The sequence below is a fragment of the Capsicum annuum genome, chromosome 8 (assembly GCF_002878395.1).
Source record: "Capsicum annuum cultivar UCD-10X-F1 chromosome 8, UCD10Xv1.1, whole genome shotgun sequence".
Lineage (NCBI taxonomy): Eukaryota > Viridiplantae > Streptophyta > Magnoliopsida > Solanales > Solanaceae > Capsicum > Capsicum annuum.
Window position 1 is genome coordinate 73,621,232 of NC_061118.1, and position 18,861 is coordinate 73,640,092.

An 18,861-nucleotide genomic window follows, 5' to 3' on the forward strand; every position below is an offset into this window, starting at 1 on the left:
ATCCCTCCATTAGTAGTAACTAAATAAAGATATTTGTTCAAAGAGTTAATAATGAGATGATAATAAAATTAATAGTGATTTTAGAGTACTGTAACACAAACCCCAACATATTAGTAATTTGTTGCAACAAGTGAATAATATGATGCAATAGGTCAGTTATTTGTTGCAACAGATGACTCTCCTATTGGAATTCTGTTATGGTACTATAGAACCTAGAGTTGATTCCAACAAAAGAGTCATCTGTTGGAATAGGTGAATTATCTGTTGCAACAGATTATCCATTTATTGTAATAGATGAATCGCCTATTGGGATAGATGTTACAGTACTAAAGAACCTTTGAAGTTGATTCCAACTGTTGAGTGACATATTGCAACCGATAACTAACTTGTTCTAACAGATGACTCTTCTATTGGAATCTACTCTAGGTTCTATAGTACCATAACATGAATCCCAACTCTAGGTTCACTTATTGCAACAAATGATGTGTCTATTGTAACAGATGACGCGTCTATTAGAATCAACTTCAGTTTCTGTTACAATAGGTGAGTAATCTAGTTCAATAGATGACTCGTTTGTTGCAACAGATGCCACATCTGTTCGATTCATGTTACAAACCTGTAGAACCATAAATATGTATCCAACATATGAATCTTTCATTGCAACAGACGACTAATCTGTCGCAAAAGATGAGTCGTTTGTTGAAACAAATGACATTTATATTGGATTCACGTTCGGGTTCTATTCACACTTGAACAACAGCGGTAACAGTGTACCTTGATGACAAATTCAACTAAAAATCATAATTTTACTTACCAAAGTCACCTATGAAGTAATGTCAAACTAATGTACGGAATAAAATTTGACCTTAAAAATTGGTCAAGTAGCAGCAGTAGCGGTAACAACAACAACAAGGGTCAACAAGAAGAAGATGATGATGATAATGAAGCAGAAGATGATGAATAAAGCAGCAGCAACAATGAACAACAAAAATCGCGAAGAGAGAGAAAGCAACAATGAACGAGAAGAGAGAGAAACACTTGTTTTTTTTATCCGTTTCTTGTTATATTAGGTTTTACATTTAGATCAAAGTGTAGATTAAAAGAACTGTGGACTATTCTCAAACTTCCCCAATTTTTTTAATCCATAATAAAGTAATTTCCACCTACACTCAATTATTTGAAACTTGAATCACCTACACCTCATTTTAAAACTATTTTGTCATTTTTAACTCAAAATCTCGAGTTACCTGATACCTATTATTGATGGGAGGTTACAAGTATCCGGTGAAATTAGTTGAGGTGCGCTATCATAATTATTAACAAAAACATTATTTAAGAAAATGAAAGAAGGAGAAATTTAAGATTTTTTTATAATTCTTGTACTGTGTTTTCTTTTTTTTTAACTTTGTTAGGTGGAGGATTTAGGGGAATTAGACAGTTAAAAAAATGGAAGAAAATTAAAGATTTGTTATTAATAATTTATTTAAGAAACTAGGAGAGAAGGGACTAGGAAAGATTTTAATTGCTATATTTCTGATAAGTTTTTATAAAAAATATTTTAATTTTTTTTTTAAAACTGCTACTGCAATACAAAAGTTAATTTAATAATTATAAAAAATATAATTACAACTTAAAATACACAACCTAAAAGATATACATATAAGATAATTTTTACATGAATATCCACGTGCTCATGTCCCACATTTGAGATCAATCCGAGATTTTTTCAAAAGAAAAAAACTTTATTATTATGTAACTCACGCAACTAGCATCATCATGGCACACAACGCGTACAGCCCTTTCAAATGCTCGTATAAACACAATTTTGTCAGCACATGTTTATTTACACAATTTTGAGAAGAAACTAGTGAAGTCTTATCCCTTTATGCAACACGATTTCGACGAAATTACTTTCTCTCTCTTGATGAGTAGTGGATAATATTGCTAATATTAAGACCTAATTTGAGTTGTCAGTGCTTTTTAGTTTAAATATTTCCCCTGTTTCGTGACCTACCTCTATACACTTTCTTCTGGAATTATATTTTTCTGTTAAAAAAATTAAAATAGAAATAATACTTCACTCACCAAATTTGGCTGTGGAAGTGTAACTTCGTGTAACTGAGTTTCAATAAATTAAGAGCAGTAAGGAGATGTGTTTTGAGGGGTGCATTTTTCTTTTAACCAAAGGTTGCCTTGGGGTCTTTTTAATTGATATGTGAATGGAAGTTTTGGTCAAAAAAGAAGAGAGACTTTCTGGAGAAAATTAAACCTCCTTCCGTCCATGTTCAATTTGACACATCCTTAAAAGAGGCAAAAATTAATATGGTAATTTTACATCACCCCAATTATTGCATTATAAATCCTCTAATGTTGAGAAACAAATTGAAAATGACTAGTAATTAAACATATGGATAAAATAAGTATAAAATGATAAATTATTTTTTGTTTTTTTAAATTGGACAAATAAAAATTAACATATATTTTTAGTGTAGTGGACAAGTAAAGCGAGTGAGATACTTTTTCCGTTCGGTTTTAGTTAGACCTTGTTGACTTGTACTTCTTGTAAGAAAGCATTTATTAAAGGCTTATTTTACCAAAAGTTTTTTTAATTATGTTTAAAAATATAAATATAAATATTATACACTTAATATAATTGTTTAATGATAAAAATAATATTAAAACAACATAAATAAATTTCTCTCAATTTCATAAATTGAACATGTAAATTGAAACAACTACTTTACCGAGGGACTATTACAATGACAATAATTTCTGTAAATAATTTGGTAGCTAGCATAGAAGTAATTTATTCTTGTAATAATACAGTATTTGGTAGTCAGCTAAGTTATTCATGGATAAACTTAAAAGACGTTTTGTTTGCAATTTCGAAGATAGAATAGCTAATACTCTATTGTATAATTCGAATCAGATAAAAAATGGGTTCTTTGCATTTTGCAGCCTCAACATATGCACCTTTATATTGATTTGCACCCTGTCTTACTTATTATATGATGACCTAATCAATTTTTTTCTCCTGGAAAAGTATAAATACCATTCCCTCGAAAGAAGAAAAAAAACTGGGGACGAAAGGTATCTTCTTTCTCTTTTTCAGTAATACTCTTTTAGAAGAGGCAAGTTAATATTCAAGTTAGAAGCCAAAAATCAATTAACAAACCAAACTTCATTCCATGTAAAAACTTACATTTGCGGGTTGCAAAAAAATAGATGCAAGGATGGATAGTTTTCAGTATGATACTATACTTTCTGTTACTAAAAATCAGACAGTATAAGAGAGGCTAACTCGCAAGATTAATGTGCATGTGAAACTTGATTACGATCTGCATTGCAGCTGCTTCTTGATCTTATCATAACCAGATTACGATTAGCATTGCAGTTGCTTCTTGATCTTATCATAACCAGCCACAACACGTGAAAGACGAAGATGGAAGTCGACCTGTTTGGCGTAAGTATTGAACGTGCTGTGTAGTTTTTTCAGCTTGCTGATTTCTTCTAGCTTCAGCTGCAGCGCGCTTTTCTTCTGACTTTTGCCTTGCCATTGCAATCTTCTTCACCATTTTTGCTTGAGCTTGTGCTCTCATTTGTTCAACTTGTGCCTGAATGATACATATCATGAGTGCAAAATAACATGAAAATTTTGCAGTAAATTGAGCCCTGGCGCAAACTTTAGTGGTAACAGCTTTATATGACGCTAAATGGCTTCAGTATGAGTACGTGACACAGGTTGGTTCAGTTTTTCTGTACAACGACCCATAATCAACTTCAGATTTAAAAAACATCTAACATTCTCCAAGAGTAGCAGGACCAAGATGGAGTACTTGAAGTGTAAGTTCAGTAATTTGACGCATGAGATTGGCGTAGTAGTGAAGCTGGATTCCCAGATCATTTGGAAGAGAGATAGTTTCAAGTAACTTGGGTCAATGATTCAGGGAAATGGAGGTATTGACGAGGATATCACACATCGTATTGGTGCGGGGTGGTTGAAATGGAGGCTCGCTTCGGGAGTCTTGTGCAATAAGAAGGTGTCTCCTAAGCTTAAAGGCAAGTTCAACAAAGTGGCAATCCAACTGTCTATGTTGTATGAAACAGTGTTGGCCAGTCAAGAACTCCCACATCCAAAAGTCGAAGGTGGTGGAGATGAGGGTGCTGAGATGAATGTGTGGACTTATTAGGAGATATAGGGTTAGAAATGAGATTATTCGAGAGGTGGGAGTGGCTTCGGTGGAAGACAAGATGCGGGAAATGAGGTTGAGATGGTTCGAGCATGTGATGAGGAGGTACACGAATGCCCCAATAGGGAGGATGTTCTCAGGTAGAGCAAAGGTAGGCCGAAGAAATATTGGAGGAAGGTGATTAGACATGACATGGAGCAGTTACAGCTTATGGAGGACAAGACCCTTGATAGAAAATCGTGGAGAACGCAAATTAGGGTAGAGGGTTAGTGGGTAGGAGTGCATCCTTGTTAATAGGAAGTAGTGCTTTGTTTGTAGTTGTGCTTGTAGTCGTAGTGTTATGCATGTGTATTGTAGTTTTCTGTTCGTATTGTTTTAGTGATATTTGTGATTTCAAATAGATAGTTTATAGTATTACTCTATGGGTATCTTGATTCTTTTATGATCTAGTGGTGTGTCATCCCATTTTTGTTGTTTGTTTTATGTTTTTATGTTTATTATACTGTTATTTGTCCTGGGCCGAGGGTCTATCAAAAACCACCTCTCTATCTCTACTTCATCTAAGGTGTGATATGCACTGCATACACTTTACCCTCCCCAGACTAACTTTGTGGGAATACACCGAGTATGTTGTTATAACATTCTCCAAGAGTGAGGCTTTTAATGTAATCTATGGATAATCAGATATACCTCTATTTTCCTCAATTCCGCTTCTAGCTTTGCTTTCTCCTGGCTTTCCCAAGCTTGAATTTTTATCTCTTCACGCTTATATCTGAAAGATCAATGGCCTTTCAGTTAATTTGTAATTTAACAGTAGAACATATTTAAAAATGTGTCTGATACGATTCAAGTTTTGATATTGGGGAAACCTTGCAGTGTGTTTTGACTTTTCCGCTTCCTCCCAAGCAGCTGCCCTTCTGGCATATTCCATTCGTTCAGCCTCAGCAGCAGCACCATTGCTTTTATCCTTCTCATATTTGCTCGCCCAAGCAGCTATATTCATTTTACCAAGTTGGACACCAAGGGCTACAATCTCTTTTCTTGTCTTCACCTTTAATTCTTCCTCCGACAATTCCCTTTTATTGTTTTCTGTTGACGTTTGAGAAGCATTGTCAATGTAATTCTCAGTAGGTGTCAGAGCTGGCTCTCCTCTACGAGGTGTAGATGGGATTGAAGAAGTGGGGCTGCGGAGTGGAGTTGTTGCACCAACAGGTGTAGCTGTTCTTGAAGGCCCTTGACTTGGAATAGGTGTCATTTCTGTTCCCATATCTCTCATGGAGACTGATCTTATTGCAGGCCCAACTGCATTGATATTCAATAAACAGTTCAGAACAGCATGGCATAAAATCAATGATCTGTATAAGAGGGAAATCATCAAACTTAGTTAACTATTTAATCTAAAAAGTGTACGGGAATGTTGTTACAGTTCAATAACAGCACCATTTTCAGCTCCACCCTACCATACCATCAATAACCTCTATTCTGCTTAGCAAAGACTTTAACCAGATTTTATGCACCCCCAAACAGAAGATAGTCAATTGAATTGTACCACCCACATACCGCCCAAAAAAAGACTGGTCATTGCATTGGTTAAAGATCCAGAGCAGGCCAAACCATCAAGAGTGTGGATGAAACAATAAACACGTGCATCGTTGTTTTGGTAAATACCAGGGAATAAAATTTCCTGATGCATGAATCCTCCTTGAGGCACTATAACAACCGTCAATCTTTGAAATCACCTGAGGCCGTAGGATTCGCAGAGTTCCATCTGAAAATTCAATGCATTGACCGAAATATACACCTTTTCATTGCATATGCTAGATGCCTACACTAAAATGTGACAATTCTTCATACCTCTATTAATGGCATAAGATTATTCAGGAGACGCACAATCAGTATTTAAATGCAAGCAGATATAATTAGTAGGACCGACAATAGTTCATCCTAAAACCTCAATACCTCACCCTCCCTCCTGCTGCTTTCCCCCCGTCTCTCCCCGGGTGAAAGTGTAAAAATCTTAAAGAATATTTACATTAAGTTAAGGTAGCTAAAATCAACATTAGGAACAAAAGAATCCACAATGTACCTGTTCTATCTTCGGTCAAACTCTTTGTACAAGAAGAATCTCCGCTGATCACCTCGGTCAAATCCTTACTTTCAGGGAAAAGATCAAGTGACAAGGCATTCAGCCCATTTCCTCGACTTTGAGAACCAGGTTGATCAAAATCAAACTTCTCAGGCGCTATCTGATATGCAGGCAGACAAAAATCAACCTTCTTAACTGCTAATTTACTCTCATAACTACTAGATTCTGGAGCAACTCTACCCATGCTAGAGGCAGGCCCCTGGTATGCTTGGTTCTGCAATTGATCCTTCTTGGAATAATTAGCTTGCACATTTTGCCTATTCATTATCCACTTCTCCGCATCATCCCACTTGGAAGACATGGGCCGTGAAAATGACCTCGCTGTTATGGAGTTGTGGTGCATTGATCTCTCCCCTTTATGAAACTCAAAGCTGGATGTGCTGTCATAATCAAAATTCTCATCTTCACATCCTTTAACAGGATGAACTGAACTGGAATTTCCGCCATCCATCTTGGAAGATTGCTGCCTTTTCACACGAGCAGCATCCCCAGTTTCTTTCGGCAGACATGAATTCAAATTCCCATCACCTTGTCTACAATTTTGGAACGAATTTCCCGGCAATTTATTTCTTGTAGCTTCTAAATTGGAATCTGCATAATAAAAGGGAAGTTCCCCAGGTATGTAAGAATTACACGTATGAAATGTTACAAAGCATATTTCCTCTCTTAGCAACTCAACACAAATTCAACATGGGTTATTGTGAAAAAATATGTTTGCGCTATCATGTTACCTAAAGCTAATTACAAGCATCTGCATAAAGTAAATGTGGATTAGAACTGAAAAATAAGACAAAATCAGAACTACTTCAAGTAACCAAATAATCTAAATTCTCAATGCATCTAATTTTAAACTTAAGAATTTATGCTACTGTCCTAGAGGTACATATCCAAACTACAACTTTCTCAAGTTGCACAAAGGGAAAAAGTGGGAGCCGAGGGCAGTTCCGCGGATCCAGGATTTACCTAAAAATATATAAAAGTAATTAATCAAAAAAAAATGAGGGGATTTCCAATTTTGAAATATCACTTTTTACTTTGAAAATAAAAGTAGTTTTTCTATTTTCACAATGAAACATGATCAAACGCCTACTTAATACATACTCCCTCCAATTAAAAAAGAATGACCCGGTTTGAATTGACACGAAGTTTAATAAAATAAAGATTTTTGAATCTTATGATCTTAAACATGCCATGTGAAAAGTTGAAATTAAAGTGTCCTTGAAAAAGAAAAGGATAATTCTTTCTGAAACGGATTAAGAAAAAATAGTTCTTTTTTTTATATGCATATACAAAACTCTTTTTCACCTATCTAGACACCCTTGGACCACTGGCTCTTTTCCACCTATCTAGATACCACTAGGACCACTGGCTTAGGGAGGATGGGGAAGGGTTGCATCCAGCAGTTCACTAAAATGTTCAAGCTTGTACTAGATTCAAAGCTTATCAATGTTTCTTTCACAATCAGTCAGTAAATTTGAATGAAGAAAACTGACGTACATTCTTCCTCAAAATCTCCACTTTGAGCAGCCAGCAAACTGTTGTTGACAAATTCTGAATCCTCAAGTCTGGCTGGTGAAGTTCTTGAGGAATTACTATTTGATCCTTCTTTCTTCTTCTGATGGTGAGGCCCTATAAGCTTCATCCTCAGCTTACTTGGAGATATTATACCAGTCTGAAAAAAGTAACAAAAACAAAAAATTCAAGAAACCAAGCAATTTTATCACCGACCATAGGATTTTCTCAAAAAGATTCAAACTTTATAAACCAAATCCTTAAATGTAAAAACTCCATAAAATCAACCAATTGAAAGAACCCCACACTGAGCTCCAATACTGTAATTGTTGACAAAAATTTCAAGAAACCAAACAACTCTAGACCAAATTAAGCAGTTTCAAAAAGCACCCAGAATAGGATTTTCCCAAAAAGCCTCAACTTTACAACCAAATCCTTGAAAGAAGCAAAAAAAATAAATAAAAAAAATTAACCAATTGAAAGAAAACTATATGTGAGTTCAAACACGGTAATTACTGACAACACCAATGAACCTCAGATCAAGAAATCTTTTTCCAGAGCAAAAATAGATGTCTGCAAGTATTTAAGATGAAGAAATGTATTGGAAAACACATTTTAAGGAACCCCTTTTTGTGAAGGACAAAAGAAGTTTGAAAATGCTGCTTAATTAGTAGCACCTGTACTTTGTGAATCCTCCCGTACTCCATTAGATCCCCTATATCTTCTTCTACTAAGCACCCACCGCGTGTGTGTGAGAAAGAGAGAGATTTAACTTAAAGGACAGAGTTTCTTCTTGTTCTCTGATACTGTGGAAATGCTGACACTATAAGTGTGTGTTTGTTTTGTAGAGATATGGGAGTTGTAAATTAAAATCTATGGGGTTGCCGATCTTTTGCCGATTCTTTGACCTTTGACTGGCCCCTCATGCTTTACATCTTTCTATTGCCTTTTCTTTTCTTTTCCTTCCTTTTCTTTTTTTCCACTTCGTCTTAAAACACAGTTTTGAGACTCATTCATGGGATCACAATGGTGTGGTGTGGTATGGATTTTAAGTTATGTGAGGCGGTACAGGTGTTATATTATGTGATGCGGTGTGAGTGTGGAACGGATTAAGGTAATTTTATTTTTAAATGGTACGATGCGGGTTGTAGATATATGCAAATTTAAATTAAAAAAAGCTAAAAATTAGTATAATTCTCGTGAATATATCTAAAATTATATGTATTCTTTACTTAAAATTTTATGATACTTGAAACGACATGTATAACACTATAAATAAATAATATTATAGTAATTTTTTTAACATCTCTATTCATTTTAATAAAAATATGATATTTGATCATTACTTATACGCATTATACGTTTTGATAATTTTTTAGTGAAAAGTGATATAATAGAAATTAGTTATTATTTCCTAGTTGTAGATTTGAAAATATTATGATTTTTAATGGAGTTATGAATTTTTCAAAAAAAAGAAAAAAAATAAAAACATGGGGCGGTGCGGTTATGCGTGGGTATGAATGTGGGGCGAGTTTATGCGGGTTTAAAGGTGATGTGGTGCGGTGCGGTGCGGTTTTAAAACTTGTGGGTTTAGAAAAAACCTACCCTGCACCCGCCCCGCCCCGCACCATTGTCATCCCTATTCCTGGGCTCATTTTGAGGCAAGGTATTGCCAAAAATATCCTCGGGCTCAAGCGCGGGACCTAGTTCTTTGAGGTTTACATTTTAAGTGCTCTATTGTACGTCGAAAACATACTCAATAGTTGAGACTCATTTAATAGATTTTATTTAACTTGTATAAAATTTCTTAGTTAACACTATTAATCTTCATAATTTTTTAATAATAAATGATGCTTAGTAATTTTTTTCATTATAAAAATAAGAAAATTGAGAGTGACAAATAACAAGCCATATTATTGCTTATTTACTATTTGAGAACGGTGAAATAAATATCACTTAATATTTATGTTTAAAATACATATCCAAATTTTACATCTTTACTTATTATTGTGAGTTTTTCCATTCATGAATGAGCATATAAACAATGAATTCATTTCTCTCCAATTAATTGTGCAGATTAAAATGCAAAGTAAAAATAAATCCATATCCATTCTCTTAAATTAATTGTCGTGATAAGAGTTAAAGACATACATTCTTTAATGAAACACATGTCTTAAATCAGATATCAATTGATCTTATTTCTTCACCAAAACATACATTTCCACACCTATATAATTGTGCTCTTCACTTAATGAAAGAAATCATCCACAAAAAGAAATACCATTTGCCTTTCTCTCGGCTTTCTTTCTTAATTACTTTCTTCTCATTGGTATTTTATTCCTTGTGAATTTCTGAGTAATAGTTTATGCAACTCCAAACTTCCAGCAATGAGTGCACGTGTTTGGAAGTAGTTGTGGAACCTTGGGGAGCGACTGGCTAGAAGGATTTGCATCGGAGTAGGGCCAAAATTGCTTTCAAGGCAGTGACTTTTCATGACACGATGTTTGTGACAACTCTTTTACTATTACTAATTTCTATCCAATATCAATATTGTAGTGATATTTTCTAACAATTTGAAAATAATTTTCTTACACATAATATTGATAAATAGTTATTTTTTGAACAAAATTTTTTTCAATTTATCAAAACTTGAGCCGTTGGACAAAAAAAATTTTAAACACTGGTCACAAAAACTTCGGATTTTCTTCGAACAATTAAAATTTGATTATATTTTATTTAATGAACCTTCTGATAATGGTTCTAACATTACTTCTGGATCTAACACTATTGTAGTTGATGATATTGCTAAGAAGAAATTTGAAAAGGATAACAAAACAGTTAGAGAACATTTGTTGAACCATATGACTAATCATTTGTTTGATTTATTTGTTACCTATGAATCTGCTAATAAAATATGAGACAATTTAGAAAGAAATATGGTGTCGATGATGCAGGAAAGAAAAAATAGGTTGTTAGACAATGAATTAAATTCCAAATGGTTGGCAATAAATCAACCATTGAATAAGTCCACGAATATGAAAATTTAACTGTTGATATTCTCAATGAGGGCATAAAGATGTGTGAGATTCTTCAGGAAAATGTTCTGCTTGAAAAATTTCCACCATCCTGAAGTGATTACAGAAATAAATGAAAACATAAGAAAAAGAATTTAACTCTCCAAAAACTTATTAGTTACATAAGAACAGAGGAGACAAACCGTCTAAAAGATAAGATGAAAGCTCTTTCTCTTAATTCTTTTAAAGCTAATCTTGTAGAATCCTCTGGTACTATTAAAAAAGAAAAGTATGAAGGCAAACAAAAGAATATCCATAATAAGGAACAAGTGAAGATGAAAAATAATTTCAACAAGTTAGAGAGTCAAATTAAAAAAATAAAAGGGTCTTGTTTTGTTTGTGGAAAACTTGGCCATAGGGCTGTCCAATGTTATCTAAGAAAAGGACAAAAACTAAAACAGGGAGGACAAGATGATGTCCAAGCTCATTTTACTGAGGGTGATGAAGTAATTGCTGCAGTAATTGTCAAGGCAAATCTGATAGCTAACAAGAGTGATTGGGTGTTGGACACAAATGCTTCAAGATATTTTTACGGCAACAAAGAGTTATTCCATGACTTTAAGGAATCCACCAATGACAAGTGTGTCTACATGGGTAACTCTACTACTGTTGGAGTTTTGGGTGGTAAAGGTAAATTTTTATTTAATTTAACTTCTGAAAAAATATTATCCTTGAACAATGTTCTGTATGTTTCCTCGCTCTACAGAAACTTAATTTCTGGAGCACTTCTCAACAAAGTAGACCTTAAACTTATTTTTGAAGCTGATAAAATAATTATTTCTCGTGGAGAAAACTTTGTTGGGAAGGTATACCTTAATAGAGGTTTATTTGTACTGAACATTGATCAAGAGATTGCCAATAATGCAAATATTTTTAATTCTTCTTATATTGCTGAGTCTATTAATTTATGACATAGTAGGCTAGGTCATGTTAATATTGCTTCTATTAAAAGACTTAGAAAAATAGGATTAATTCCTACAGTAAATATTGATGATATTTCTAAATGTCCTCTGTATGTAGAAGTAAAGCATGCCAAGAAATCTTTTAAATATGTTACTAGTAGAAAGACCGAATTGCTTGAACTAGTACATTTAGACTTAGCAGATTTTAAGAACACTATTAGTAAAGGTGGAAAGAAGTATTACATTTGTTGATGTCTTTTCTAGGTATACTAAGGTATCTCCTTAATTCTCAAAATGAGGCTGAAAGCATGTTTTTAAAATTCAAAGCAGAAGTAGAAAATCAATTAGACAGGAAAATCAAGAGATTTGGATCTGACAGAGGCGGTGAATATAGTACTAAAACTCTAGAAGTTTTTTGTAAGAAAAATGATATTATCCATGAGTTTAGTGCTCCTTATTCTCCCCAACAAAATAGTGTAGTTGAACGAAAGAATAGAACTCTTAAGAAAATAATGAATTCTATACTTTTAAGCACAGGTCTACCTGACTATATGTGGGGGGGAAGCTATCTTATCTGCATGCTATATTCTTAATAGAATCCCTCATAAAAAGTTAGACAAGACCTCATATGAGTTATGGAAAGGATTTATCCCTAACTTAAAATTTCTGAAAGTGTGGTGGTGTTTGGCTAAGGTTGGTCTACCTGATTTTAGATGGATAAATGTAGGCTCTAAGACTTTTGACACTGTCTTTATTGGTTATGCTCAAAATAGTGTTGCATATAGATTTATGTCATTAAATGATTATTCTATTTGTGAGTCTGGAAATGTAGAATTTTTTTAGCATGTTTTTTCTTTGAAAAATGATATGCCTAGTGATGTGCAAAATAATACTTCTTTATCTATGTTTGTTAACTCTCATGTTATGCCTGTATTTGATCTTATTACTAATGAGAATGAAAATGAACTGAGAAGGAGTAAAAGACGTATAACTGAAACTAGTTTTGATCCTGATTTTATCACAACCTTCTTAACTGAGGATTTTGATATCGATACTTTAAATAATGAATTAGTGTCTATATGCTTAATAGAAGAAGACCCTAAGACTTATGATGAAACAATGAGTTCAATAGATGCATGTTTTGAAAAGAGACTATTAAAAGTGAATTAGACTCTATAGTCTCTAACTATACCTAGGACTTGTATGATTTTCCTAAAGGTTGTAAATCCATAAGTAGCAAGTGGATATTTAAGAAGAAATTGAAGCCTGATGGTACAATTGATAAAATATAAGGTTAGACTTGTGATTAGAGATTTTAACCAAAAGAAAGGTGTTGATTATTTTGATACTTATTCTCCCGTGACTAAAGTAGTGACCATCAGAACTCTTATTGCTCTAGTTGCTATTCATAGTTTAGTGGTACACCAAATGGATGTCAAAACTGCATTTTTAAAAGGTGATTTAGAGGAAGAGATCTATATGACTCACCTGAGGGTTTTGTAGTCCAAGGACAAGAGGATAAAGTATGCAAATTGAGAAAGTCTTTATATGGACTTAAGTAGGCACCTAAGCAATGGTATGAAAAATTTAATTTTACATTAATAGATAATGACTTTGTTGTTAATTCATCTGATACTTGTCTTTATTCTAAAATCATAGGATCGGATTGTGTGATTATATGTTTATATGTGGATAACATGTTAATCTTTGGCCCTAATATGAATGTTGTAAATGAGCCTAAGAAGTTTTTATTTTCTAAATTTGAAATGAAATACCTTCGAAAAGATAATGTGATTTTAGGAATAAAAATCAAAAGAATTGTTAATCGTTTATCTTTGTATCAGTCTCATTATATTGAAAAGATATTGAAAAGGTTTGATTGTTTTGATGTAGTTTCAGTGAGAACTCCTTATGATCCTAGCATATACTTGAAAGAAAATAGAGATTCTAGTGTTTCTCAAACTGAATATGCTAAAATAATTGGGAGTATAATATTTCTCATGAACTATACTCGGCCTGATATAGCTTATATTGTTAGTAGATTGAGTAGATATACTCATAATCCCAGTAGTGAACACTGGAATGCTCTTCATCGCTTGTTAAAGTATCTGAGAGGTACTATGGATTGGTGTTTGCATTTTAATAAATTTCCTGCCATTTTAGAAGGTTTTTGTCATGCAAACAGGGTGACTGACAATGATAAAGTTAGCTCTCCCAGTGGCTATGTGTTTACTTTGGGTGCAGGTGCTATTTCATGAAAGTCTTCAAAGCAGACTTGTATAGCACGGTCTACCATGAAATTTGAATTCATCGTCTCGAGTTGGAAGGGCAAGAAGCTGAGTGACTAAGAAATCTTTTGGTAGATATGCATTTATGGGGAAGACAAGTATCACCAATCTTTTTACATTGTGACCACGGACGGCAATTGGGATTGCTAAAAATAGTGTATACAATGGTAAAAAGAGACATATTCGCATCAAATATGGTGCAGTTAAATAATTGTTGAAATATGGTGTTATTTTCTTGGAATATGTAAGGTCCAAAAGAAATTTGACAGATCCTATGATCAAAGGTTTGACAAAGAAAATGGTCCTTGAATTGTCGAGAGGGATGGGACTAAAGCCCATGGATTGAGGTAATATGGTGGATACCCATTTGCGGTCAAACGAAGCCATATAGGCCTTCAATAAATACTACATATCCTATCCCTATGGCGTGAGTTAGTGTATTATAAGGTTAAGCTTATTTTTACTCTTAATGATCCATAGCCTTAAGTTGGTCTATAAGATAGACTTGATGGATCACCTATGTGAGTATAAAAGACTGGTCACCTTTTTATGAAAGACTTGGGTTGTCTTTCTAGAGCACTTCTGAGACCCAAGATTTGTGTGCATGACCATAAAAATACTTTATGAGTATCGCGGAGTTTGCATAAAATCAAGGATATGGTATATGTTGTGGGGGTCTCAGCTTATATCCATTCTGTTCAAGAGTACTTCACCTTGTGGATATTTGTTGTTGCCTCATTTTACTACGTATCAATTCAAATCGAAAGATATTATTACTTAAGTACATGTTTCTTTCTTTTGCCTAGAAATTTTTTCTTTGCATTTTATAGGGGACTGTGAGATTTTTCGTTCATGAATGAGCATACAAACACTGAATTCATTGTATTTATTTCTCTTCAATTAATTGTACAGATTAAAATACAAAAGGTTCAGGGCTGGTAAAAATAAATTAGCATTCATTCTCTCAAATTAATTATCGTGATAAGAGTTAAGGACATACATTCTTTAATGAAACAGATGTCTTATATGCGATATCAATTGATCTTATTTCTTCACCAAAATGTACATTCCCACGCCTATATAATTGTGCTATCACTTGATGAAAGAAATCATCCACAGAAAGAAATACCATTTTCCTTCTCTTGGCTTTCTTTCTTAATTATTTTCTCTTCATTGGTATTTTACTCCTTGGGAATTTCTGGGCAATAATTTGTGCTAGGGGTGGACATTTGGTACTTCAGTTTGAGTTTGATTTTTTTATTTCATTTTTTTTTGATTTTCGATTATAAAATTAGGTTTACCGAAAATCAAACCGAATTAGTTTGGTTCAGTTCGGTTTATGTAAATTTCTGTTCGGTTCTATTCAGTTTAATAATTTTTGTTTTTCGATTTTGGGCCTATTTAATGAGCTAATTATATTTGTAAATCGAACTGTTTTAACTTTCTTACGTTAAAGAAAAAATAATATAAACTTGTAAAGTCTTCTAGGTGACAAATGAGAATAATCACCTCCAATGTAAAAATTAGATAAGGACTATATATTAATTTTTGGTTGCAAAAATCAATGCAAAAAGTAACTTTTCTATTTTGATTGCTGAATGTATTTGGATTTTGGGGCTTTGGGTTTTAGGTAGTAGTGAGTTGTAGCTAAAGCCTAAATAGCTAAAGGGCTTAGATATTATAAATATTAAATAATAAATATATTATATATATATATATATATATATTAATATTTATATATACATAATAATTTTAAAAAGTGTATTAATTTGGTTTATTTTGATTTAAACCAAATTACGTCAACCTAAAAACCGAAAACCAAAATATCGAATTTATAAAAAAATAAATCAAAATAAAACAAAAAAAAAAACCGAAACCGAAAAACCAAAATACTTTAATTCGATTTGGTATTTCGGTTTTTTGATATTTATACCCACCCCTAGTTTGGGCAACTCCAAACTTCCAGCCACAAGTGCACGTGTTTAGAAATAGCTGTGGAACCTTGGGGAACAACTGACTAGAATGATTTGCACCGGAGTCGGGTCAAAATCGCTTTCAAGGCAGTGGCTTACGACGACCTAGTGTTTGTGACAACTCTCTTACTATTACTAATTTCTATCCAATATCTACATTGTAGTGATATTTTCTAACAATCATTAATCTTTATTTTTGTCCTATATCTTAAAATTATCATTGTATTCCATTATGTTGTTATTTGAAACTATTTTATTTTTACTCATTAAAAATGATATCTTAATTATAATAGTAATAATTTATTAACTATTTCTTTTGGGAAGGTAAATTGCATAGTATGATAGTCATAAATTTTAAAAAAATGTTATTCTTTTATTATTTGAAAGGTAAGATTTTAGAGTTGATTTCATCATATAATAACTTTTGTTTAATTGCATTATTACTACTTGTAAAATGATGTTAGGAGTTTTGATTTCTACAAAAAATATTTAATCACGTTTTAAATTTTTTAGAAATTATTAATGTATTTTTTAAAATAATTTTGTATTTATTATACTATTTTTACTATATTATAAATCTAAAATTAAGGATTTATTGGGCTTATGCCCCATGCCACAAGGCTTACGCCTCGCCCTGTGGTATGTGAAATGTCTCGCCTCATGTTCCTACCTTTTAAATACTATTTCTTCCCACCTGATCCTGTAGCAATAATGGAATCTCACAATCAAGAGACATTCACACTCAGAAGAGAAGTTTCAATCAATGTGCATCAAATACTATAGACTTACCCTTATTTTCTTTACCTTAATATTCAGACAGTCAAACTAGGATCACTATAGGACTTTTCTCGGCTTGTAATGTAGGCTTAGGGGCTGGTATGGTACATATGGACATATCAAGTGACTAAGCCTCGGCACTACACTAACCTTGGGGTCTCACTTTCTGGCCAAATCTTCACTTTATTTCTACCCTTATTTCTTTCTTCTTATTTTAATGCACATTCAGGTTGGGTGTGGTCTTTTATTCTTTCTATTTCATGTTTTCTCAATTTTTTTCTTTATTTTTCTTTTCTTTTGCTACCACACCCAGCCTTACTAAATTTTTCTCTTATTTTACCCTTTCACATACCCATTTTACACTATGCACCCCTATCATAGCCACCCTCAACTTAGCCATTTTGTCTGAGTTGAGGTTCAGAATGCCTAAGGAAAATTAGAGCTAAAACAGGTTCATTGTAATACAAATAAAAAGGTGAATAGGTGAAAACAAATAATAGGCTACAAGGATCTACATAGGGATCAAATGATACTATTTCACACATGGAAGGTCATTTAAGCTAAAAATAAACTAAAATAAAAAATGGCCTATGATCCTTTCCTAGCTGACTATTTTTCAACCTAGGCAAGACTAACTAGTCAAATTCTGAATTCAACACACAAAGGGAACTAGATAGTATCTCACACACACATGGCACAGAGTCAATATTACAATTACTACCTATCTGGTTCATGCAATTATTAACAAGTGATTATCATATCCCTAATTCTAATGCCATACCAATATCCACATTGTTCACACATATATACATTCACACAGTTCTAAAACACAACTTTCGGAAGGGTATTATTTTTCTCAAAAATTAATGAAAAACATGACTACTTCCCTAAATACATAAAAATCTCCTAATTACACAAAAAAAACACAATACTACTCAAATTATCCTAGATATACTGGTTTTACAACTATACCACGACCAATAGATAAAAAGCATGACAACAAAAAACCACAGCGGCTATGGTATCTCCCATCCTAACTAAAAAATTGTGCACTATCCTCAATGCATAAAAATAATACAAAACAAAGGAAAGTGAGAATATACCAGGGATGCACTAGGCGCTAGTGTCATGAGCATCCCCAGATGGGGGCATATCAGCTGGCGGAGGTAGTGGTGGTGGCGGTGCTTACTAGAGGATGCACTCGCTGCTAGATTTATATGCCTATTAATTACTATAGTCTCCATCGAATCGTGTCTGGACCTTTTAACGGCCTAGTCATATGGCATATTAGGATCCTACAAGTCTCCTATATGACCTCTCTTGGACCCAACTGCTGGGACCTTCTCATCATCTTCCGGGAAGAAACCAAACTATCTTGGTGCATGTAGAGATGATATCTGGACCACTAGGGTGTAAATAAGGGAGTGGATGCAACATGACTTTCTGCGAGAGATCATACCTCTACTCCTAATATATCAAAATCCTCCCATATCTGGGATAGATCTGGCACATTTATCTCTATGAATCGGGCTACAACCAATCTCTCAAACTCATCCAGATGTGTTTGGAAGTCAATATGTAGCTCAGACAGTACATCTCTCTGTGAGTCCTTACATCTGACCTCTGTCTGCTTGAATCTGGTCCTAACCTATGATCTCATCTGCTCATAAAGGTTAGTCATCTCAGTTTCAACAATCGTCAACCGAGCATCAGTGGCTCTCTGGCTGTCCACTAAGTTCTGTAAAACTCTCTAGATGTAGTGATTATTCCTTTAGTAGGATTTGTAATGGATGGGAGAGTAGGCTCTGAAGATACACCAACCGGCTCTAAGGTCAAAGCCGAGGCTAATGAAGAAATAGATGGTGTCTCCTCGCCCTATGTACTCGAATTTAGAGCCTCTCTCTGCTCCTTTATCTCCATATCAACACTAACACCCACATCACCTCCATGTGCATTATCAAGTTCCGAGGAAACTGTTGGGCCTTTTGCATGGACCTTA

General features: G+C 33.7%; 1 protein-coding gene across 1 annotated transcript; it reads right to left on the bottom strand.

Moving 5' to 3' along the window:
- Window positions 1–3,162: 3,162 nt before the first annotated feature.
- Window positions 3,163–8,891, bottom strand: LOC107838922. Its single transcript, XM_016682201.2, has 6 exons — window positions 8,526–8,891; window positions 7,834–8,008; window positions 6,277–6,927; window positions 5,060–5,492; window positions 4,881–4,962; window positions 3,163–3,614 (listed from the first exon to the last, which is right to left on the bottom strand). The coding sequence occupies exons 1-6, from the start codon at window positions 8,553–8,555 to the stop codon at window positions 3,411–3,413; spliced, it is 1,575 nt and encodes a 524-aa protein (XP_016537687.1). The 5' UTR covers window positions 8,556–8,891; the 3' UTR covers window positions 3,163–3,410.
- Window positions 8,892–18,861: the final 9,970 nt, after the last annotated feature.

Bases quoted from the DNA above. Each gene is read 5' to 3' on its own strand.
- LOC107838922 (XM_016682201.2), bottom strand. From the start codon at position 8,555: ATGGAGTACGGGAGGATTCACAAAGTACAG. The intron at 5,493-6,276 runs GTACATTGTGGA...ATATCAATGCAG, and splicing joins TTTGACCGAAGATAGAACAG to TTGGGCCTGCAATAAGATCA. The intron at 4,963-5,059 runs GTTTCCCCAATA...TTGATCTTTCAG, and splicing joins AAGTCAAAACACACTGCAAG to ATATAAGCGTGAAGAGATAA.